Genomic DNA, 25351 nt, shown 5'->3' with positions numbered 1-25351 from the left:
TTTTACAGAGAACATCAGTCTCCATCTTGGAGTTACTAATTATTGATGAATAGCAGCTAACTAACTATTCAGTCTTACTGCCCAACAACTCACAGCAGCCTGAAGCCTTAGTGAAGGTAGAAAGACCTCTTTTTTTAATCTCTCTAGAACTTCCAGTTATTATCCCTACTAGCAAAAAAAAAAAAAAAAAAAAAAAAAGTGCACAGAGCAGTGCCCTGCAGACAAGAAGTGATGAGATATTCTCTGGTCCGTTCTGGGGATGTGACTTTAAAATAACTTTGAATGAAGAGAATGAAAGGTATGTATCTCTAGAGTGATGGCTGAAGAGATAAATCTGTAGCGCTGAGTCAACCACCAGAAAACAGCACTGGAGGTACTCTGGTATTGAGAAGCTGAAGTCCACTGGAATTTATTTGGATACTGCTGTTCTGCACCAGGCTGTCAGTTAATAAATTATTATCTTTCTAGGCGAGGCACAATAGCAGAGAAAGAGTAACAAGACAAAATCTATATTTAATTGGAATGTTTGCCTGGATATAACATCTTCTCTAATAGTAATTCGCAGTCAGAATAAATGGACCAAATCTAATATTAATTACAGTGCGAGATTTGTATATTATATAAGGCAATAATATTTCATTACTGGTCCGGAAAAGAAACACTGGAACGAGCTCTTAAAATCTGATTGAAATAAATAATAGAAGCTTGCATCTGAATCGGAACATTCGGATGCAGACCTGGCTTGCCTGCAGTTTCTGTATGGCTGGATTAAGGCAATGTGGAAAACAATAAAATGATACACACTAATTAAATTCACAAAATTATTTTTAGATCAAACTAATTTTTCCACTTTTTCTCCATATTACATACAGATTTGTTTTCTAAAAGCTACAGTCAATTGTCCTGAAAGTAATATGAGAACAGAGCCAGAACACTGTAAAGGTTAATGGTCTATTCCAGCCCAGCATAGCGTCTGTCTTAGCAGCCTCCTCTGAGCAGTAATGCCACATGGATTTAATATTACAGTTCTTTCATTCATATTTGTGCTTCAATTTGCTAACTGTCTAAAGCAGAGCTACTGAGACTATTAAAAAAATAACTTATTCGGTAAGCGTTTTTTATTTACTCACTGTTTATAGTAAAGGTAGAAAAGACTGCCATATTGCTACTTTAGCATAGGGAAAAATCAACAGCATGGAGACTCCCAGCAGGGAGGCACTCCCTGTAGTGACAGTCAGCCTGAGGCAGCCCACAGCACTGGTGGACTAAGAAAGCAGCCTCAGTGAGTGGCAAACTAACCATCTGGAAAAACACTGCACCATTTTCTAAAACTTCAGCTCAGACCAAGCAGAGACCACGGACCCGAGAGTCACAGAGGCTATAGAAACAGAAAGAGCTACCAAAGACAGCAGCTGTGTCAAGAGGTGCTTATTCTCTGTAATTTTCTTCCAGACAAGAGTCATCCTTCTGAATTGGTGTGCTTGGTTTCTGAGGATGAAGAGACCAGGGGAAGATAAAGTGCGTCCTGCCTGTCAACATAAACAGCGGCGATGCAGCCTGTCAAGCGTGGAGATGAACACTGTGAGTGGTCAGCAATGCAGTAATGGGAATATGCTGTATATTGGGTTTCGAGGGCTGGATGGGGTTCACTGCACACCCACCACTGATTCAGGGGTGATCTGTGGGAGGATGACCTGTTCACCAACAGAGGAAGAAAATCTTCTGCACAGTGGCCACCCCTCTGAAGGCGACCCGGATTTGGCTAAGATTCTGGAAGAGGTCAGATACATTGCAAACAGGTTCAGAGACCAGGATGAAGAAGAAGCCATTTGCAATGAATGGAAGTTTGCAGCTTCTGTAGTAGACCGGCTCTGCTTGATGGCATTTTCGGTCTTCACTATCATTTGTACAATTGGTATCTTAATGTCAGCACCAAACTTTGTAGAGGCTGTTTCTAAAGATTTTGCTTAACTTCTAACTATGATTTGATTCTCTGAAATATCATATGTAGCAAATAAGAGTGTATTTTTTTGTTTGTTCGTTTGCTTGTTTTTAATGAGCACACTGTATCTCGTTGTCCTCTGTCTTTTGCCCTCCCCCCTACTCCCCTGACACCCCTCTGGCCCTGGGTTCCTTTCTAAAGGGCAGCACCCTTTCAGAAGGGGAGCCAGGGATCCTTCCCCCTGGGCTGTGTGCTCAGCTCCTCCGAGCACCTTGCTGTGGGAGATGCAAAGTGAGTGCAAGTCCATTCAGAATGAAAGGATAGTGCTCGGGCATCTTCTATGCATTTCAAACTGGCTAGTACATAAATTAATAGGTAGGTAATGCCAGAAACGTCGTTTCTTCCAGAATTTGCTTTAAAAGATAGAAGTTAGCCCTATGTTTTGGAGAGGATTAAATCTGAAGGAAAGGAAACTCAAATGACAGAGGGAAAAAAAAGAGTAAGAACACCTTGCTATCTCTGGTTCTTAGTGAGTACAGACCTCGCAGCTCACTCACAACCAGACACATTTTAAATCCCTCAATGCATTTTGCAGTGAGCTTATGTGAGTACAGAGGATTCTGATTTTTGCCTGAGACATCAAAAAGATGAAAGTCAAGATGAAACAGCACATATCTTGTCCTTCTGTCACTTCCTGGACTTGGCCTAGAAGCATGGCCTGGATTCTTAAAAAGGCTTCACAGTAATTGCAGTGTTTATTACAACTCCCTTCTCTCCAGAAAAACATTCTTTCAACTAACGACTTCTGTCAGTTTTTACCCTTTACAATGACATAAAGAAAATGAAGTATTTATGACGGCTTTACCTTCGTTTGTTAAAAAAAATAATAAATTATACACACTTGTCTCTTTACTTTTTCTGCATTGAAATCCAGTTAACAGTAACTGTCTTGTACAGGCTCAAATGTAATGACAGATCCAAAGCAAAAAAAAAAAAACAACAAAAAAACAACAAATCATTAAATCAGCAGGTCCAGCTTTTCATTTCAATGTGAAACGTTTGATCTGTTGCTTGCTTAGCCTTTTATAGACCTCTTTTCATTGAGACACCATAACATGTCCTAACAAGAAAACTGCATCCTTTCTGCTCAGTTTATCATACGAAGAGCATTAATTAATTATAAATAATATGTATAAACTATACATACATCCCAGGAAAGATTAAGTCTTAAATACAAATTCTTTTTAATGAATAGTGCAGATAATATCAAGGTCTGAAACTGTGTGAAGCTAAGAACCAGTCTCCTGCTAGTATAGCAATATTCCTGACCATGCTATAAGTGGTAAAAGACACAGGCAAAGATTACTTTAGCACTGACTGCTTGCTTTGTCCTGTAGAACCCTGGCTTTTTGACTGAGGTTGACAAACACACAAATGGAGGCCTGTTGTGGTACCATGATTTTTACCATGAGATAAGAAACTTGAGGCAAGTCTATCTCCCAAGGTGTATTAAAATAGTGACTGAAATACGTGCACTACGTAGATGTCACTTTCTTTTCCAAGGCCTGCTTCCCTAACAGCAGGAAAATCAAATTGCGTGCCAAGCAAGCCCAGAGTCACTGCAGTCCTTCACCAGAGGTAACCTCTTGCTCAACCCTCCGTCATGCCATATAAAAGGGCAGGAGAAGAGAAAAGTAGCAGAATATTTCTCATGGTTTGTGCATTGTCTTCATGAAAAGTTCATTCAGAATCTCATACTGCAAAGATCTGAGTAAAGCATTTGAGTCCTTCTTGGAATCCTGTCTTGAAACTTTGAAATTCTTGTGTGAAGAACTTATTTTTTTCAGGAACAATTATTAAGAATTAGCCACACAATAACTCCTGCAGTAATTTCTAGTTTGTAGATTGCATATAAATAGGAAAATATGAGCCCAGACTCTGAAATGAATTTTGTTCCTTTGTGAATGACACAGTGTGACACATACTGCTCTGCTGAGCAACATTTCTAGAACAAGCTTCCTGATACAAATGTTGGTTAGCATCTGTATTTTTCTTTCTCTAAGTAACTCTAAGTAGCTAAATAGAACGTTCCATTCACAGTTTTTTTTTTTAAAGCTCTGGGGTCTTGTTAGATAAGGATGTTTCAAAAAGAAAAGGTGTGTGGACGCGTGCAGTGGGATGCAACTCCTGCGACCACACACCATCTGACACACGTTCCACAGGAGGCAGGAGGATAACCCTCTTTCCACTGGAATCTATTTACATCTTCTGTAAAAGTGATCTTGCTAAGTACAGGAGTTCTTTAAGGGAGAAGACAGAAAGTGATTTATGAACTGACAGTAATTAACCTTGTTTATTAAGAGCAGATGCATCTGTGCTTTAAAATTGCAGACTGGTGACTGAGCTTTGTTGTAATTCCTGCCCAAGTTTGTATTTCGCACTGTCAGCAAATACCAGGTGTTAGACAAACTACTTGTAAGACACCAGCATCATGCCTACCCTACTGCCTTTAACACTGGAAGGAGTAATGAAGATGCACCAAGGAGAAAAGTGAATTCTAGTTTTCCCACCATCAATGCAACCCAAAAACATTTGGTAAGAGCATGGTTATAAACCTTAAATACAACAGTGACAGTCTTATTTTGCACCTATGAGTTCATTTTTCATATAACTGAGCAGAGCAAAATTGGTATGTTTCTTGTGTGTGTCAAATATTTGTGTGCACTAAACAGTATTTTGATATAAATGCTGAGGAAATGTTTATAGTTCTGGACATAGAGATGGGAATAAATGCTGTATACAGTATGCTCATATAATATTATATAAGGATCTGTTATGATTTTAAGAGTCCAGAAAAAGAGGATAAGCAAGTGGTTCACCACAGCTAAGCTCTGACTCGTCTGACAAATTGAAAAGCTCACTCCAGAGGTCAGCTGTCATGTACAATACTGTGTGAACAATGTATATTACTTTTTCTGGTTTTATATTGAATTGTATTGAATATTTAAAAAAACTTTTTAATATTTAAAAGTAACTATTTAAGCATTAATGCCAAATATGTTCCAAACAATTTTAAAAGGTTAGTTTTAAATACAGATAAATTATTTAAACAGTATTTAAAATCATAAATTATTTTATATAAGAATTGATAATACTATATGAGACTCTTTTTAAAGGTTTCTTTAAATTCTCTTTACAATCTCTGTAGCTGCAGGATATAATCTCAGTTCACCTGTGACAATTCTACTTTTCATTTTCTCTATCAAGAATAGAACGTAAACCAAAGTCATGGGTTTTTTTGTTTGTTTGTTTTCCCTTTTGTTGTAGTCTTCTACATTAAGAAATACTGAGTAGAGGGCATTAGAAAGTGATGTTACATCTGTCAGGTAATGACTGTCATATAACCTATTCAATACTTTTTCAGTGCAGTACAAATAAAAGATTTAGATCAAGAGAATTTTGATTCTTTTTCATTTTTGTAAGATGGAAACAAACTCCAGCAGTAAAGACCACAAAAGACCATAAAAGAAAGAAAAATGTCTTTGGAAATAGCATTCTGTGATGAGAAAGCTCTTTGATAATTAAAAACACATCACATCCTCCTAGGAAACCAATCCCACACCAAATACACATTACCTTAGTCATACATGGGCTGTCAAAGTTAAATAAGTAGGAATGAAATGCCAAATATGCTTTGGACTGGCCTCAATTAATTCTCTTCAAACCTTAGCACAGAAAAAAAAAATTATCAACAAAGAAAAAAGCAAATTAATCCTAGCTAAATAAACTGCCAATTTATTGTGCTACAAGGTTCATTTATTGGCCACTGGTGAAAAAATACCTGGTCAGTAAAATACCCCCTGATGGGGAGAAAAATCCGGCAGTATAGACAGGTGTGAGTTTTGCCCATAGGCTGAGAATCTCCTGACAAAAAAACTATGTATCTTTACAGCATCCTGCTGGGCACACGCCCGTAGTGAGAAGCAAGGGTTGCTGAAACAAGTAATCCAAGACATCATTCTCTTATTTGTCCCACGCTTGTAAAGAATCGCCTATGAAGATCAGTTTGGTTGAGATCACTACACAGTCATACAGCCCACAGTTGTTATGCAGCCACTCTGGTTTTGGCTAGGAGCTGCCCCTGGTCACACAGTCAGGTACACACATGAGGCTCACTTGGCCAAGCCAATGTGCGTGCCTTCTCTCCTGGAGCAGTGACAATCAGGATAGATACACTACCTTAGACTTCATACTTCAGCATGGTTGCATGGGTTCAGCACCACGTATCATATAGACAGCATTTGGCATTCTGTGTGAGTCTATTATCACACATACTCCATCTCTGAAGCACTTGGAGATTGTTTGCTACCGTTCTCAGACATCTGGTTGGTTGTTATGCAGACTGAAAGCTGCTGTAGTTTAGGAGCTGACATATGAGCAGCTCCAATTCATTGCTGTGTGGCAATAAATGGTGGCAACGTCCACCAGAGCATTGGATCTTGTGGCTGCAGGGAGTAACAGAACCAGCCAGCCCATTTTAATCCTATAACAATCAGAATATATTCTCTTAGTCAAAACCAATATCTTAGCCTAACCTCCTGATATTTTAACATCAGTATATCCCAAAAGGCTGCAAACAGAATCCCTACATGCAATTAAAGCAAATCTAACCTGGAAATCAAACGAGAGTTTACAAGACTATAACCATAAATGAAAGCCTTTCATTGTCACTGTTTCTTACGTTGTATTTGCTGCTTACAGGAAAAGATTATGCAGATAATGACACAGACAAGATAAGTCAGCTTCTCAGATGATCTCATTCTCTTCTGACCCAGTAAAGTCCTTCCATTCCCTTTCCTTCCCATTCACTCCCAATTCAGAATTGCAGCTGATAACAGAACATGGGAGTATTCAAGGCCAAAACATAGTACTTTATCTGCATCCTTGCTGTGAAGACATCACTGAGTTTTCAGAGCTGCAGTCACTCAGAGCTGTAATTGTACCACAAAGCAATAGCATTTCAAGATACAAAGTAGTTTAAAATATCTGAGTATTTTTACCTTAAAAAAAAAAAAAAAAAAATTGGAATAATGACATGATCTGTTGCTACTGTGGGATGGGTATATATGAGAATAAGATCCACAGATGTCTTCATTCTACCTAACACTATTCAGGATATAATCCAATACCAGTCAAAGGCAGAAAAAAGGCCCAGCAGTCTGAGACCAGGACCACAAACAGTCCAATGAATCTCAGTTATCATTTATGTATCACTCTGGTTCAGGGCAAGCATGCAAATGAATTAAGAATGAGGTACCTATTAAATATTTATATTAGATTAGCTTTAAGCTTAGAAACCAAAAATTTAGGATCTGATCCTAGCACAAGGTGTATCCACAACATTTCTTGAACAGTATTATCTTACTTCACTGTACATGTGGTTTACATACAGCTGTGAAGCATCTCCACAAATTTGCTACCATAGAGGAATACCAGTCTAGGACTGCTTTTGTTGGTGTGACACCTTTGTTGCTCCATCTTTCTTATCTCCAATTTCTGACAAAAAGAAATCTAGTTAGCATGCTATTCTGATCAGAAAAAAAACAGTACAGGACCACTGTTCCGAAAGAAAACAGGGGAAATGGTTTTGAGTTGAGGGAGGGGAGATTTAGGTTGGATGTCAGGGAAGTTCTTTACTAGGAGAGCGGTGAGGTGCTGGAACAGCTGCCCAGAGAGGCTGCGGATTCCCCATTCCTGGAGGTGTTCAAGGCCAGGTTGGATGGGGCCCTGGGCAGCCTGGTCTGGTATTAAATGGGAAGGTTGGTGGCCCTGCATGTGGCAGGGAGGTTGGAGATTGATGATCCTTGAGGTCCCTTCCAACCCTGGCCATTCTGTGCTTCTGTGAAAACACAAGTTGAACCCTTCGACCGAAGAGAGGTTTTAGACACAAAATTTGATGTTGTTATGCCAGCCTGGGCAACGGAGGGAATGTGCTCCTACCAAATATTTATGCCAACACCGCAGTGCACATATACTTATGGTAGCAGAGAGGGCCTGCAAAGACAACAGCAACATTCTTACAGGGTTAAGCCTGTTAGCCAGGTCAGTTGTGGAGAACTTAAGAAAACAAGTGTTTTCCTGGTTCTCCTGGCTATGCTAGTAGAGGTATAATGAGAAGATACTATTTTAAGCACTAGTTAGTGCTTAACTCAGCTTGAAAGATATTTTTTCTCTAAGCTAGGTAACAATATATTTGAAAGTGGTGGGCTACAGCCCATAGCCCAGCACAATGACAATTTGACTAAGACAACTGAGGGTTTGTTTTTTCATCTTGCCTTCTCTGCTGAGGGAAAGGGTAAATTCTCTCAGCAATTAAAGAAATAAGGGAAGGGAGACTAAAGAGCATTTTAGGTGTTCCTGCTTCTTTCTGGGCTCACTCAACCTAATTCTGCTGTTGTAGACCATCCTATTGTTCCCACAGATATATTAGGATGCTACACTCTGGTTCACTGTTTTAATTTGTTTTAAAAAGGCCTGAAGCTTTAAATAATTTTATTCTGAAAGCACTCACAAATGTCCTTGTAAATATCATCCTTTTCAATCAGATCAGTAAGACTGCTCTCATAATACAGCAATAATTCTTTTGCATTAGAAGCAAATCCATACAGAGCAGGTGATAATAATACAACATACATCGCCCACATGAACTATTTTCTAAAAGGACAGGAAAAGCTTTTGCTGCTGGCCCTGTTGAGAAAAGCAGGCTCTTCGCAGAAGCACGTGACACAAGCATCCCGTCAGGTCCCTCCAAAGACTTCTCACACAGGCTGAGCAAGGCCCGGTCCTCCAGTCTCCTTACAGGGCCTGGCCTCCAGCCCTGAACCATCTCTGTTCAACTCACTTTAGGTTATCAACGTCTCTCTTATTCTGGAGAAGCCCAAAACTAGGCGCAGTATTCCAGATACTGTCTAAGGAGAGCTGACTTGAGAGCACTTCCCTCAGTCTTGGGGCCACATGATACAACCTCACATACTGTCAAATGGCTCTGCAGCCAGGGCACTGGGCTGGCTCATGCAGCCTGCTGGCTTCTGAGGATCTTGTGGCCTTTTTCACAGAGCTATCTCTCAGCCCCAACCTGTCCTACTGCAGCCCCACTATTGGTGATGTCCCCAGCTGGGAGCCTTCCACCACCTCCTTCTAGATGACTGATAAAGACATCAAACAGGAGCAGGATAGATGCCCTGCCGTTATCTAATTATTTTTGGAGTTTAAGTAGAATATGACCATCTGAGTCAATAACTAAATGAGCAGGTTTTTTTTGTTTGTTTTTTGTTTTTTGTTTTTTTTTTAATTTTTAACCTATCCAGCTGTCATTTACAATTTGACTTCTCAGTAACAGATTTTCCTTCACCTCTCTTTTTATTTTTCTTCCCTTAAGCAAGTCTTTGACATAAATTGAGGAATCCTTCATAACTTTTAAAAGTAATGTTCTCCTGCCTGTTCACTAGTAGTCCATTAGATACGGTTTCATTAAGTTGCAGTGCTGAAGAGCTGTAGTTCACACTAGAGTTCAGTCAGCTTCTACAAATGACAGTATGAACATCTTTGTTTTTCTTTACTATCAGAAATGGCCTTACTCCGTACTAAGCTGAGACTAACTTAACAATATGTCAAGCATTCATAGCTCTTTCCTCACCAAATCAATGCTGTAATCTATTGAATTTAAAAAGCTGCATCTTTTCTCTGCAGTCCAGGTTAATATTTATTACCCTATATGAAATTAGCAAAGAGCTGCTGTAACATTGAATAACTTTACATGCTGTACGCGTTGTTTATAATTGAAAGTATCTTCCAGTTAAGAGACTAGAAACTGCTAGAGGACAAGCTGTCAAAATGTCATCTCTTAAAATAAGCTCTTAAAGGTAAAATGAGGATTTGAAGGACTGACAAAGAAAGGGGGAAGATGCATTTGATGAGAGGCGTAGCACACATCGCCAGTACCAGAGCACATAGGTCTCACAGCCTGTAGGGCAGGGTCTCTGAGCACCAACGTGTTACTCAGGCCTGGTGGGGCTGAAGGAGTACAGGGCCTGGCTGACAGGGGACACATCAGACACGATTGGCCACACGTTGCTCTGGGCCCTCAGCATACACATACAAAGCCCCATTTGTGCCAATTTACCTGAACAGCACTTAATTCAGTGATGCACATATGTCCAGTTCTGGTCTCAGCCTGAAGTACTCTTGTCCCTTTTATCTAATTCAGAGTACATCTCCACTGGCCTCTCTCTGTTTCTATGTTTACACATAAAATCTGTCTCTTGAGGAAGACCAAGTTAAAACAAAAAACAAAAACATAAATGTTTATGTAATATTCTGAAATCTGTACATGGATAAGCTAAAATATGGTATCTATCAGCTTAAAATTAGTATGGTTTTTATTGCTAGAAATATCTTAGCATTCATAGCTCTCCCATAGTTTTCCAGTTGCTGTAATATGCCAGGGCTTTGAGTTAGTAACATGACAGCTGATAAACAGTATAGGAAAAAATGACCTTCTTGCTGAAATTTTGTAGTGATCTGTGGATTGAATGGTGTGCAAATGAAAACTCTGAAGGGCAGCACAGCTTTTAGCCCTAGCACACTATCTCCTGTCTTCTAGGAAAGCTCGCTGTTCATTTTCAATCATTTAATGGATTGTTCTGTGAGCTTGGTAGAATCCAGCTCATAATGAATTGCACTGCAGAGATCTAAAGCATCCAACCTCAATTCTGAAAGAGTGGATTTTTGCCCACTAACTATAGCAATAAAAGCCCTTTCATTTTCTCATGCACTTTTCCTAATACACTAGAAAATGTCATATCTACATAAAGCAATATAAAACCTGCATTGTACAAATTCAGAGACCTGCACCTCCAGGCACTGGCTTTACCACATTTTAACAGTAACTCTATGTCTGTGTAACTGACAGGAGCCTTAGAGCAATATTATATACAAAACACAGCTACAGCTTCTGCAAACTGTTCCATCCTACAAAATCCCCAAGAATAGCTGTATCATATCATTTGCATGGAATGCAAGAGTAAAAACAACTGAAAGATGTTTTTTAATCAGAGCTAAATAACATCAGAGTTTTCACATAAGTTTTTTTGAATTATAGTTTTTGTTACCTTTGTTATAGAAACCTGGTTTAGACTACTGAGTCTAAAATCTTCTTATTCTCCAGTTCTTTGAGATATCCGTGCTTGCACTTTTCATGTCTCATTTTTCTCATTTGTATGCAGTATTTGGCCAAAGAGCATTCAATACTGACAATTTTCATTAAGAGATCTCACCTCCAGAACAGGTGGGGAATGTCTTTAGCAGAGTCATAATGGAAAACTTAGCTGTCTTTCTATTAGGCCACAAACCGCATAAGTGATTTGGAAAAATGATCTGCGTTACAGAGCACCATGAGTACTCCATAATACTTTTCTTCAGACAGTAGCAGCACTGATTTTCCATTCAGTTGGCAAAAATAAGCATCTGGCACTCCACAGAATACTTTAAGACTAGAACCAGCAGACCAAAGCTAGAACTTAAGGAAGCTCGCAAAGATATGTTTTCTTTGCAAGAGTATTTCAAAGGAAGGGATAAGGCAGTCAATTTTCACTTCCCGCACTGCAGAGGAGTCAGTCTGCTATTTCGTAACGCAGCAGAGCATCAGCTCTTGCTGAGTCAGAAAGCTGCTGAAGATGTGCGCATGGAAATGCCCGCCTGCAGGCAGGCCCTGAGTCACACTGCCATTCCCTACCAGCCAAGGATCTGCAAAGAGGAACTTCAGCAGCTCCTGGCAGGTGGCACTTCAGTGAGGGCAGACTTCTGAAGGAAAACTCAGCCTTTTCGCCAAGAGTTCCTCTTTGCTTCCCTAGCTAACAAGAAAGTCAACACAAAAATACTCAATCATAGTGTATTTCAAAAGTTTTATGTACATAATTTATTTCCTTTTCAAGTGAAGGGAAATGTGCACATACATCCATGTCAGAAAAATGATTTTTCTAGTTAGGCTGAGAGCATATTTACCTCTAATTCACTGGCTACAGAGCTCAAGGTGAGCTGAGGCACATTTAACCATTTAATGTATGTTATTATATACTACCTGAACAAAATCTTTTTGTGGTCAGTTTTTTGTTTGCAGTGTGAAAAGCTTCAAGTCTTCAAACAACTGAGCTTTAGTAATGCTTACAAAGCAGTCTAAGTGCTCTTAGAACCTCAGCCCTATTTCAGAACAGATTTGCACAAGCAGAGCTGAAGGGCTCACATGCTCAGAAGAGGCCAAAGGCTTCTACAAATTAGGGTTGAAAACTTTTTTGAAAGCATGCCTGTTGAATATTCATTTCCACTAAGCATCTGAAGCATACAAAAGAATTGAAGTGGAAAGATGATGCGTGTTGCTGGTAGTATTTGTGCAAACATGAGTGCCCCACGTTGCACAGAGCTAGGCAGAGTGGTACTGATGATCCCCCACTCCAAAATGCTGGCAGTTATACCAGATGCATGGTAAGCATTTTCCTTGTACCTGAAGCTCATCTTCCCAGAATAGCTCAACAACCTCAATTTGAGTGACCCGAGCCCCTGAAGCGATGAACTGCATTTATTATGATTGTGGATAAAGCGATGGTTTCGTTGTTTTCCCTTTAAAAGCATTTTTTAATCAATTATAAGGAAGTTATTTTGAAAAGATCAAAGAATAAAATAGATAGAAAAAGTCATGATTATTTGAGGTAACATACCAGATCTGCAGCCACCACGATGGACGGGTAATACTGAAACCTGCAAAATGACTGCAGCCATTTCCTCCTGCTTACACCAGAACACCAAACCAAGCAACAAAAACCCAAAAGTGAACTCTCCCAAAAGTCCTCTCAGTCAGCACTAATGCAATGCACCTTTTTAGTTGCAGAAGAACACGTGAATGCCAAGCAATATGCATTCAGAAGCACATTTGCAGCTTTCACAATACATGCCAGTGGCATTCAGCATCTATTTGAAACATACAGCTTACTTTCTTAGCTTTATTCTGCTCACAGAATCACAGAATGGCCAGGGTTGGAAGGGACCTCAAGGATCATGAATCTCCAACCCCCCTGCCACATGCAGGGTCACCAACCTCCATATTTAATATTAGACCAGGCTGTCCAGGGCCCCATCCAATCTGGCCTTGAACACCTCCAGGGATGGGGCTCACTTCTATCTTGCTTGATACTATCACATGATGTCACAGGACTGAATCAAGATCCATCCACAAAGCACAATATTGATTTTAAACACGAGTTTAAACAAAGCAAGACTAAATGCTATTCACAGATTCCTTGAAACTATTAGAAAACATTTTGGGGGGGGTTATTTTCAACATTTGGTTTGATTATTGCCCATATCACTGTGCCCAGAAATCATTAATTTTTATTTTTCTCTCTAAATGGCTTGTCTAATGTAGAAGGTAAACTGACCTCTGATTCTGCAGAGGCAACAAATTGGTATAAGGAGACAAGTCCTCCTTGAGGATACATTTGTGGAACAAAAGCACTGCAACTGTGAACAACACAAGCTAATCAGCTTGTAAGAATTATTGCCTATTGAGTTGTGAGCCCTGGGCAGGAAATACGACCCGTCTGCCTTACAGTCCTCTTGCAGTGGGCACAGATAAGCTCTTCATGGATGACAGTGTTTCGTCATCTGACCTGGAGTATAATCTCTCTTCTTCCTCCTCCTCTTTCCGTGGCTTCACAGCAATGGACAGCAGCATACAGGCTAACACGACTGGTATTTGCACACAGACTGTAAGAAACCCACAGATCGTTCCTGATAGTCTTTATTAGCTTGTATTTCCTGTGAGAGTTCCTGGCATTAAGATTTAAAAGGGCAGCTGCTAGGCTATCAAACCTTCTACTTCCTATCTACAAAAACACTCTGAATCACTGATGAGAGTATCCTAGTGAAATATACTACATGCACTTATAAATAAAATGGCAGAGTATGCCTGCCATTACACGAAATCAAGGGAGTTTGACTTCATGTACAGCTCTTGTAACTGGCTGCACACTGCACAAGAAGCCTTCCCAACATGAGTGAGTGGGAGTACTCCTGCTTTTACAGAAAAGGTAGAGTATAATGTTTTTAGCAGAGACTGATTACTGACTGGCTTCCTGATGCTAATGTTAAGTGGAGAAGTACAATAAACAGCTACCATGAACATCTATATCCCTACTGTAAGACAAACTCCCACATTCCTGGGAAACATATCAGAAAGAGGCTTTTCAGTAACAAGCTCACTTCTTTGAAGAATACCACTCTGTAAATATATAGCTCTGAAAAGAGATTCATTTCACTTGATAGCTTGCATATCTACTACACATACATGTGCATTTTTACATTAAAAGGCAATGTTTTCAACGTTTTATCATATTCTCAGTGTTACAGCATCATCACAACAACTTTCTATACAAAATAACTATCGTCTTACAAGCTTATGGTGGGTACTGCAAGGAATCTAACAGCACTATCTTAAGATCTCCTCACAAACCACTACGTGGTTTATTTTTAAGCAAGTGTTGCCTAAAATCACTATTTCTGAAGCTTATACTGCTAACCTCATTCTGTCTTCCAAAAGAGTATTTCCCTGGAAATTTGTATCATCTTAAAAAACAGATGAAAATAGCAAGCTGTGTAAAAATCTTTGGAGGGATTCAGTTCTAATATTATTCTAATTAAAAATTTTCCAAGCGGCTTAAGAAAAACGTATAGTGACTCTCAACAGACAGACCCACTCTGAAGAAGAAATTGTGTTCAAAGATGGGGAATAAGACTGATAAAAGGATTAGCAGGCATGAGACAGAACTTAAACTGCAGTAGAGTTGATAAAATTCACTATGGGGTTATAATGAAATTTGCTAAAGCCATTAATGCTCAAGATTTCCACTAAGCATAATGCAGTTCAGATTCATCTCCATATAAAAAAGGACAGCTTCTTACTCTGACTTCATTCTGAGTAGATACAATTTACACTGTGTAGGGGAACAAACCACTGGGAATCATTTGCAAGAAGGCAGAAGCTGACTCTTAATACGCTTGTTCCTGCAGCAACAGCAAACCTGACAAAGAAAGTGTGCAGTTTGATCAAAATTTGTGTATGGTAGGCAGGAAAAAAAATTCAATTGCATATCTGTGGTGTAAGTCCTACAAGTGACTAAGCATAGTCTTAGGGGTTGCATGCTTTCATTTGTCATCTGAATACTGCACGAGTCAGGTACTGATTTTCCTTTCCGTGTTATTTCTCTTTTAGTCAGATTTCTGAGTGGGGCTGATGATACTGGTAACATTCCTATGATGACACATCAAAGAGTAACAAATTTAGACTTGATTTCTACATTATGGGACTGGAAGGAAGAAATGAACAAAGGAGGGAGTGGGAAAGACATGAGGGATGGAAATCCTATAGAAACCTTGGGACTGGAATTCTGTAGACCTACAGAGATCTAGATCAAGCTGAATACATACAAAAAAAGAGAGGATGCATATATGAACTTCCCTGGGACACGTGTATCTATCACGCCTACATGAAAAATGATCTCTGAATGTATATATTTAAAGAGAGAAGAAAACAGGATTGAAATAAAAGGAATGGGTTGCACAATGCCTAATCCAACTCTTTGCAAATGCCAAGCATGATGCTGTTTGGTTACAGAAATCATAATATTTTCCTGCCAGCCCTTGCTTATAAGCATAGTACAGCATTGCAATTTCTCAACATTTTTTTCCTTCCCTCCAACTGAGATAGTATCATACCCTTTGTTATCATGACAGATGAGATGTAACTGATTTTGATACCTTCCTCAGAAGAACGCCTAAAATGATTCCCAAGCCACCCTAAAATTTTCTCGCAAAGGAACTGATTGCCCCCATAAAGTGGGAAAGCAGCAATGCCCAGTGCAGAAGCACGGTCACTTCTGTTTCAGGCATTTATGATTATAAATAAAAGCGAATAAAGAGAAAGACTGGAAGACTGAAAGAATAAACATGTTTATAAAGAAAGGTTTGAGATTTCTTTCCTGTTCAGGCCAAGTTAGCACAAAGGCATCCTTGACAGGGAAAACGAGAAAACAGCAGCAAGATAACTTGCAGATATGCTACCTGATTCACTTCTAGAGTATTTTTTCTATTTAAAATGTAAAATCAAATTTATGTCTCAGCTGTATTCAAATGTAAATTGAATGTAAAATGTAATTACTCTTATATCAAATCTTCAAACTGATTACATGATAGAAAACATTTCTTTCTCCTTCGTAGAAGTATTCTGCTTCTCTGACTTCAGGCATCTTAAAGTTTTCCCCTAACTCATCTGCAGGTTTTACAACCATGCAACAGCCTAATTAGTGCCAACATTCATTTCTGGTTAATACTCCCAGATATAAATTCGTAGCAGTTCAGTTGCAGCTACATAAGCAGTTGATCCTCTCCTAAATTAGATCTCATTAGAACGAAACATCCAACATTAAGATGGTGGCAAACAAGAAAAATCCACATTTTCTGGGACAGAAAGCCTTTTGAAGTTTGAAAAGTAAGGAGTATGAGAACAGCAATGTCTGACAGGACTACTGTAATAAAAATTAAACTAAGAGGTCCTATGAGAAGACACTTAAGAACAATTACAAGACTGTCCATATTAGCTTCCTGTGTCTCTTCACACGCACTGAGTTATAGTACTAAACAATATGATCACGTGCTAATCTCAACGTAAACCAAACAACAGTAAGTAGATGTGATCAACTAAACATCTGCAGATATGGATTTTCATGAGACATATAAGTTAATTACAATGTAACACTGCCTTCCATTGATAGTTATCCCATGACTGTAGGAAGCTTGTGTAGATCAATTATTTACAGGAGAGCCATATGCAGGTTTATCCCACTTATGGGACCTTTTCTCTTTTTCTCATATGGCATCAAATGAAAATATGTCCTCGGGCAAAAATGGACAGGAAGCCTACCTTTGCCTGCTGCCCTCCTATTGCTGTATTTACTGGCTTGCTAATCTGCACATAGAAATGGAGCATGGGAAACCAGCCAGCAGTTGCCACTGGAAAGCTGGTATCACCATATGCGCTACCAGGTCACGTTTGTTCTCTCCTTCCAATTCCAGCAATGCTAGCAGCTTTGAAGAGCTGAGCTGCACACAAATGAAAAACTTACCTTCCTGGATTCCAAACACAGAGCATAGTAGAGATAATCATGATTAAGTACATTTATACTAAATGCAGTCAAAAATACTAAAAATAATTTTAAATTACAAAATCCCTTCGTCTGAAACAACAAAGCAAAAGCAGGGATAATTAGAAAGACATCATGCTAACAAAGACGACATCATTCTTCGTGTAGTAAACTTAGAACTTCCATAGGAAATAGTCACATGCATTAGCTAGAAAACAGATCCCATACATGTCTTACTGACAATCTTTAAACATTCCTGTTGCATTGAGAAGGTACTAGGTAATATTAAGACACAGTAAAATATTTACTAGTATTATAAACATCAAGCTGAGGGTTTTTAGTTCCTTATCAAGAGTAGTTCTTGAGACCATCTGTAAAACTAACAGTGACACACAATGCGTGATTTTTTGACCCAAGAACAGATGAACAACTTGTTGAAAATGGATTCTTGCTCACAGAATGGCTGCACAACACTCACCAAACATTTTGCATAGACAAATACCTCACACTTTAGAAAAACAGCTTTTCTAATTAATTGTCCAGTGGGCTTAAGCAGGTGGTATTGTGTTTTCTTCTAAGAAACAGAATCTACTCACCTACCTACCACCTCCCTTCTAACATCAAAGCACTGTGAAAAGGATACCAAGAAGCACTCCTTTCTTTTCATTTCTTACAATACATTAACAAATGGGATTTTTTTTGTCTCAAAATGGGTGAAAGATAGCTATGTAGGTTGTTTACATAATATACTGGCAAGCTATTTGAATAAAAGGAAAGCTATCCATTCTCTCTTTGCTTTAGGATTGATGACTAGTGAAAGCAAAAAATTTACCACAGGGGTTTCACTCCCCATACTTGATTTCCTGTCTACCACAGAACAGACTTTATTACAGATTTATTTCCAGACGGCAGAACTCATCTGTTGTTGTGACAAACAGCCAGTGACTGTGAGACAGTGTGTTACAACTTCTTTCATTCCACTGTAGTACTGCCGTGAGGAAAGGACAGCTCAGCTTTAAACCAGGACACAAACCCAGCCTGCTCAGAATTATTTCATAGCACAGTACTTACACCTTTATCACCTCCATTACAAAAAACAGTTCTAAAACAGACACACTGTTGCTAACTCCATGCCTGTAGCAAATCAAAACAGAAAACTCCCCACAGGTTTTGAGCTAATTTTGAGACGTCTAATACCCCTGCAAATACTACAGAGAGCAATAAAGTCCTGTGGGTCTGTGGAGGTGACCACAGTCCCCAGTCACCCATTGCTGGCACTTTACATGAGCTGACTTCAGCATGGCTCCAAAACACACCATCTGCTTAGCTTCTCATTTTTGTCAAATTATTTTATGTTATGTCAACACAGTGTAAATAAGAACAGAATAACAAGAACAATGTTTAATAGTGCAGTCACTGAGGTTATTTCCTACAGATAGAAAAGTATTGCAATCCCATCTCTTTGCAACCCTCTTACCTTGCTCACACAGACAGATGGCAGATGAAGCGAGATAACAAACAGCTCTCAACAAACAATATAAAACATTATGAGAATAAAAAAAACAGCCAATAAATCAGACCTGTCTGCCTTGCAATGAACAAACTGTTTTCAATCAGCAGAGTAAGATTTCACCTACTGTAGAGATGACCATAGAAAAACAACAGGAAAAAAACAGAAAAAATGAAATCTGACAAATTAGATCTCATGGTTCAGGAGGTAAAAACTCCAAATCAAGAGAAGAATCCCCTACAATTGATTAGAATTGAGTACAGGACGCTCTCACAATAATACAATATTTGCAAACAGAAGATTTTTATTTCATTATAAAGCTGTTAGACCTGGGGCGCTGGACAAATCCCAATCTGTGTAATTACATTCTGTCTACCTAAATTCTTATCGTAAGAATTCTTATCATAAGCCTTAATCAGAAATGACATTTTCCTTCATTTTCTGTCTTTACGGTTTCACCACAGAAGAGCCTCTACTTTTATGATTAATTAATAGCCAGCATAAAGGGCAAGCTGGATGGAAGGGTACAATGGAGGTGTGGCACTTGTAGAAGTCACAGAAGACTTTATTGTAAGGAACTTTCAGATTCCTCTCTTTGTTGAGAAGTAAGCTTCTGTTGGTACAACTGTAGTCAATTAGGTTTCTTCATGGGATTGTAGGGTAGTTGAGGCTGGAAGAGATTTCTGGAGGACTGTCATTCAATCTCCAGGTGCAAGCTGGGCCAAATGAAGTCCAAGCTGCCCTGGCCTTATCCATCCTGATGTTGAAAACTTCTAAGGAAGGTGATTATTCAGCCTCTCTGTTCCCATGGCTGCTCTCCCAACTATGCTCAAGGGGAAAGAGATTTTCCTAGTTGAGAAGTCCTAAGGACTTGGAATTTGTCCTTACTGACTTTCAGTGTCTTCCTGTCAGCTGATTCCTGAGCCTATTAGGCAGCTATGAATTCTAATTAATAAAAACAAAATATGCCTACACCCAATGGCATCTGGCATGCTTCTCAGCAGTATTCTGAAAATAAAACACCAACCCCCTCCCCCCAGAAAAAAAAAGAAAAAAAACACAACAACCACCCAACACCTTAATGCAGCCACATTTAATCTTAAAACAAGGCTAAAAACTTCCCACAGTGCTTGCAGCAGGATTCTATTCATGTACACAATTCCTGAGATCCTAGTTGCATTCTTAGCTCAGAAACTAACTCAGTTGCTGTAAGATAATGCCTATCTTTGTACGCTTTACGGGACAAAATAGCATCAATTATAAGCAATTTACTCATTTATTGAAAAGCTTGCAACAGTGAAGCCACAGACTTTTCCATAAATCATAAAACTGGATGTTTTAACATGCTTGTTTTGTGGATAGATGTGTGAAGGTGTGTATATTTATAAAATATGAATATATAAAAAAACTTATTAAATAGTTATAGAAATTAAAATGTGTAAATCAAAATGTTATGCATAAGCATACAAATTTAAATAGGTCTAACAGGCCTTCATGCTATAAGGCAGTTAAAAAGCAAAAAGATTTAAGTCTTCACTTGGACTCAATTCTCTCTACAAAATACTAAGTTATATTTTTTTCCTTTAATATTGCTTTAAAAAAGCCAGACCTGGCTTACAGTTCAGACCTCTTGTGAAAGTACTTGAATCTTACATAATTCTCACTGAGACTAAGCAGACAGCATCAGTACAAAGGCTTCTCTGCACAGAATAAACCAACTTGGGCAGGCTGCAGGCTACTGCAAAATATGTTTTTCATTACACTAATCAATAGATGAAGTAAAAGGATCTCTAAAAATTGAATATAGGAAAAATAAAACAGTACACTTAAGTTCCAAATTGATTTGTTGCTTTAAAAACCAAACAATCAAATGGAAGAGGCCCAGCAAGTACTAAAGTTCAAGAGGAAATTAATCACATATTAAGCACAAGAGAATCCCATTATTTCTCTGACTTGTGGCCACAGGCCTTCCAGAATATTGCAACTTCTTTTTAAACTTGCCTGCATAGAAAGACTGAATAATGAAACTATAAATAGCAATGAAGTTTCCAGAACTATAGGATGGTAACACTATGCAAACATTAAATGTGTTCATACTCCCATCAAAGAAGCAGAAATGGTTGAGGCTGGAAGGCAGCACTGCAGCCCTCAGTCCCACTCCTGCTCAAGCTGAGCCACCCAGAGCAGAATGCCCTGAGCTGTGCCCAGGTGGCTTCTGATCTCCATGGAGGAAATCAAGTATGGAGGAACATATCCAAAGTGTTCTCATACCTTGTCATCTCATGACTATAGTTATCTTTGGGGGAATTGCATCATATCATCAAAACATGATTAAAAGGCAGCCAACCTACAAATTTTTCCATACTCAAGATGCATGCTACCAGACATTACAACTACAGAGTGAGAAGCAAGGCAGGCAATCGCTCTCTTTTGCCAGCATTTATAAAGATGAAGCTAGCCTTAATGAATATTGTTAACATCTGTCTTTGAAAGAGTGGGAAAAGGCAAGGGTTTTTTGTTCTTTTTGGCTAGAAAGACGCAGTTAAGAGACAAGTACTCACAGAATAACTTGGCAGCAAGCGGACATAGGGAAAAATAAAACTGAAGGCTATTCAGAAGCCAGTGATGAAGGTAGAAAACAGCGGCAGCTCATGCCAGTATGATAAGACTGATGAGACAGACAGCAAGAGTAGTGTTAAATTACTGTGAAAGCCAAAAGAGACAGTGAAAAGTGTCGTGCCACAAAAAGAAAAAATGACCTTATCACAGTGAGCAAGTCAGTATTGCAATCCAGATTCACTATATTTTCAGTTTCCTTCAAGAACTCCAACTCTTTGGCATTCTTCCTGTATGTAGGGTTGGCCTCCTACTTGCCATACTAAGCTTAAAAAACTGATAAGGAATACATAACTGAAAGCACCAGAAAATGTATGCTGCACTTTCATAGGACAGAATAGTATAAACTTCAAGAATGAAGTACGTAGCATAGTGAACAAATCCAGATCACTACTGGCTTCATCTATATGATCCTACTGTCATCACAGCCACTACCATCATCTTGAGAGCATCCATGTCTGTTGCTGAGGTCATCAGCTCAGAACGGCTTATATATCAATAAAATAATTAAAAAAAAGAGTACTACTTCATAGAGTGGAATTCTGTAACTGATAAAATGTCAAGTGGCCACTACAGTATTTAGAGGATGCAGAAACCGGAGTTATTATGGAGATCTCCAAATCACAGAATGGCTTGGGTTGGAAGGGACCCCGAGGATCAACAAGTAGTAGCCCCCCTGCCACAGGGTCAGGTCACTTAGTTCAGAAAGAAACTTAATTCAAGCCTACACAGCCTAGGAAGAAATGCAGGCAATGGGGCCTTGTTCTGGGTGGCTATTACAGAGGCAAGGGTGACAGTGACACCACACTGAAGGGCTGCAAAATACTCCTATTGCTGCTGGAGCATATGACAAGATCTGCATCTCCACCTACTTGTGTTTGCAAAACACTTCTGTCTAGAAACCACGCTGCAGATGGCACAGCTACATTCCGCTCTATTAGCTCAGTCGCAGAAACTCCACTGTGGTTTAAAATTATCCAATCAGTGTGGAATTTACAGAAAAAAGATTTCTAGCATCAATTGCCTTAACATCAGCAGACCACAGTAACTAGGCCACAGGATCTTCATCCATCAGGGAACTCAGGGTCATAGAGCACACAAAGATCCCAGAGACAACCAGGGTTCCTCCCTTGGAAAGTGCGGCCATGCCAAATTAAGATTTCAAAAAGGGAAAAGCCATGAAATGGCCACATCGTAAGTACAGCCTGGGATAAAACAGTGGCTCTCACTCCAGGCTCACCCTGATGAAATGCAGATGGCTGGTCACTCCAACCCTGTGCTACTGCAGCTCAACCTGTCTGCAAGGTCAGTCATTGGTTGAATCTCCAAGGAGAAAAGTTCTAGAAAAAATTCCCTTCACCCTACATGATTCACCTCCATGTTTTCTTCTGGCATCATACACTTTTCAAGGGAGTTTCACTGAATAAAACAGACTTCCAAATACCCAATAGATATTTGCTATAAAAAGCTCCCAGTCACCAGAATTTATTCCTCATCTCTGTTGCTACTCTGGATGTGTAATAGTAAATTACATACCTGCAACACACATTCCATTTCAGCCAATGACTACGTATGTTTATGTAACTTAATTATCATTATCCATTACAAATCGACGGTGCTGCACAGCAGAAAAACACTTTAAGTTATCACAGGAGATGCCTACTTTTTAATGCTTGAATTACTACTATTTAAGTATTAAATTGGTGACTACATAGCCAAAAGCAGAAGAAACCTTTCACTGCAGAAGTGATGATGATTCCATCATCATCTTTCAAAGCCTCGTTTACTGTCGCAGAAAACAATGAGATATTTATTATGACTGTGTCACAAAAGCTGTAAATGAAAGGAAGCTTAAATATTTTTTTCAAGCTCTGTCAGTAGCTATTTCCAGCTATATCTTTTTTTGAATGAACAGTCTCAAATGAAGCTGCAGACACTAGCAAAGCCAGACTGGCAAATGAAAAGTCTTGTTTGTTTACTGGGATCTCCTGCAATTACTACCATAAAAGGATTGGCAAAAAAAAAAAAAAAAAAGCATATTAGTCAGAGTATGGCCACAATAATTATTAATCCAGCAAACAGTAATTTATCCCTACTGTTAAAAAGCTGATGTTTTTTGATCTTTTTGTGTAGTTGTTGATTTTTTTTTTTTTTTTTTAAATCAAAACAGGTCAGACCCTCACACAGAGGCAGTGACAGATCTGATGGGCAGCAAGTATCTGGGAGAGACAGCAGTGGTGACCGGCACTGCAGTCAGGAGAGGATTGATGAACAAGTTGTGAATGAAGTGGAGCAGAGAAAATAGGACATTCTTAAAGTTTTATTTAAACAAGACAAAAACAGATACCACTTTTCAGCAGTGCTTATTGTTGCAGATACTCATGAGTAGAATGTTCATTAAAAACAAAAGCTTAAATTTATTGGAATCTAGATATCAGGCAGTGCACATATGAGGAATCGCACCCCACAGCAGGATGGCCAATTTGTCTGGAAAGCAACAGGAGCTTCCACTTCCAGGGCCCTTTCTGTGGCAGCTTCACCTGGATTGCAGGAGGCCACACAAACCTCTGTTCTGCTCCAGTGTTTCAGTCCAGCTGGCCCATCATAACACACGGCCATTCCAGCTCATGCAACATCCACTGCTGTAACCATAACTATATATACAAAACATTAACATTGCTATACTCTACAAAAGACTGCCCTCACAGAACAATTTATGCTTCTGCAGAAACACTTTAAACAGACTGTTTCCAAGTGTCTTACCAATACTCAGTTTGACTACTTCTGCAGCAAGAGCTATGGAAATCCCTGGGACATGCCATCAAGGGCATTAGTTTAAGCATAGAGGTTGGATTAGACGGAGCAGGAGCTCCAGGGTGTCATGGTTTTAAATCTCAAAATCTGTTCAAAATTCCCACCTGAATTTGCCACATATTTTCCACCTGGAAGGTCCTGCAGCTATGAAATATTTCACTGCAAAGGTGGCTGGCAGTTCTGTCAGTCACCCAGATGCAAGCTACTCCTCAGCTCCTCTATGAAGGCACTGACCAAGGAGATCCTGCATCCCCTAAATAATCAATTAACGCCTTACATGCAATGAGTGTGTATACAAGCAGAGTCTTGGTATCCAGTTACACTATTATTGTATTGACAGCAGCCTCCAGTTGCTCCAGGGTAAGCTTAGGTTAGATATCAGGAAAAACTTCTTTACAGATAGTGTTGTTAAGTGCTGGAATAGGCTCCCCAGGGAGGTGGTTGAGTCACCATCCCTGGGTTTAAAAACCATCTGGATGTGGTGCTCAGGGACATGATATAGCAGAGGGTTGTTAGAATTAGGGTAGTATGGTTAGGTCATGGTTAGACTTGACGATCTTCAAGGTCTTTTCCAACCTGAGCAATTCTATGATTGATTCTATGACAGAACAAAGTTAACTTTCATAGTTATAATGCAATTCCCCCAGCTCATGCCACAACCTGCTATCTCCAGTTCCCATCGATTTCATTCAGAGCCCTGGTGAACTTTAATTGCCTGAAGGCCTCAAAAAGAGATAATTCAGCACACCCCTGTTCTAAAAATCAACTACTGCAAGAAGTAATTAACCTTTTAAACTACATGATAACACAATAAGGTGTACAAGCTTCCTCTAAGGCCTGTTGTATTGCAAATGACCTTGATTTTCTGCTAGATAACAAAAGAAACATTTTTATAGAAACAATCAGTGTTCCATCAGCCACATAATAAACACAAGCAACTGTAATGCAAAGGAACTTGATCTCATGCTCAGACCAAATCTCCACATGAACCACAACACTTAACAGAGAGAGGTTAAATTCAGTGGTGCTGAATGAGAATGATCTTTCAAAAAAGAAAAGTCTCCTTGAGAAGAGGAATAATAAAAGAAACAGTGCTCTCAAGAATAAAAGTTACAGATTCTCAGGTGAAGGTCCACATACTATATTCAGAAAATATAGTCCTTTATATAATCCTTTTCACTTTTTTTTTCTTCCACAAGAAATGAAAAAATGGCTGCTTCT

At 39.1% G+C, this 25351-nt stretch overlaps 1 protein-coding gene and 1 long non-coding RNA gene across 8 annotated transcripts in view; one reads left to right on the top strand and one right to left on the bottom strand.

Moving 5' to 3' along the window:
- CHRFAM7A (CHRNA7 (exons 5-10) and FAM7A (exons A-E) fusion) overlaps window positions 1-4964 on the top strand; it is a 41119-nt gene extending 36155 nt beyond the window's left edge. For both annotated transcript variants that reach the window (XM_090148793.1, XM_031616471.2), the window contains exon 10: window positions 1453-4964. In XM_090148793.1, coding sequence (XP_090004919.1) covers window positions 1453-1971 — 519 coding nt within the window. In that variant the 3' untranslated portion in view covers window positions 1972-4964. The remainder of the gene's footprint in view (window positions 1-1452) is intronic.
- Window positions 1-25351, bottom strand: part of LOC116244643 (uncharacterized) — a 126607-nt gene that overhangs the window by 63561 nt on the left and 37695 nt on the right. The window lies entirely within an intron of this gene.

The sequence above is a fragment of the Phasianus colchicus genome, chromosome 12 (assembly GCF_987193195.1).
Source record: "Phasianus colchicus chromosome 12, bPhaCol1.hap1.1, whole genome shotgun sequence".
In the NCBI taxonomy this organism is placed as follows: Eukaryota; Metazoa; Chordata; class Aves; order Galliformes; family Phasianidae; genus Phasianus; species Phasianus colchicus.
This window is presented reverse-complemented; position numbering and strand designations above follow the sequence as displayed.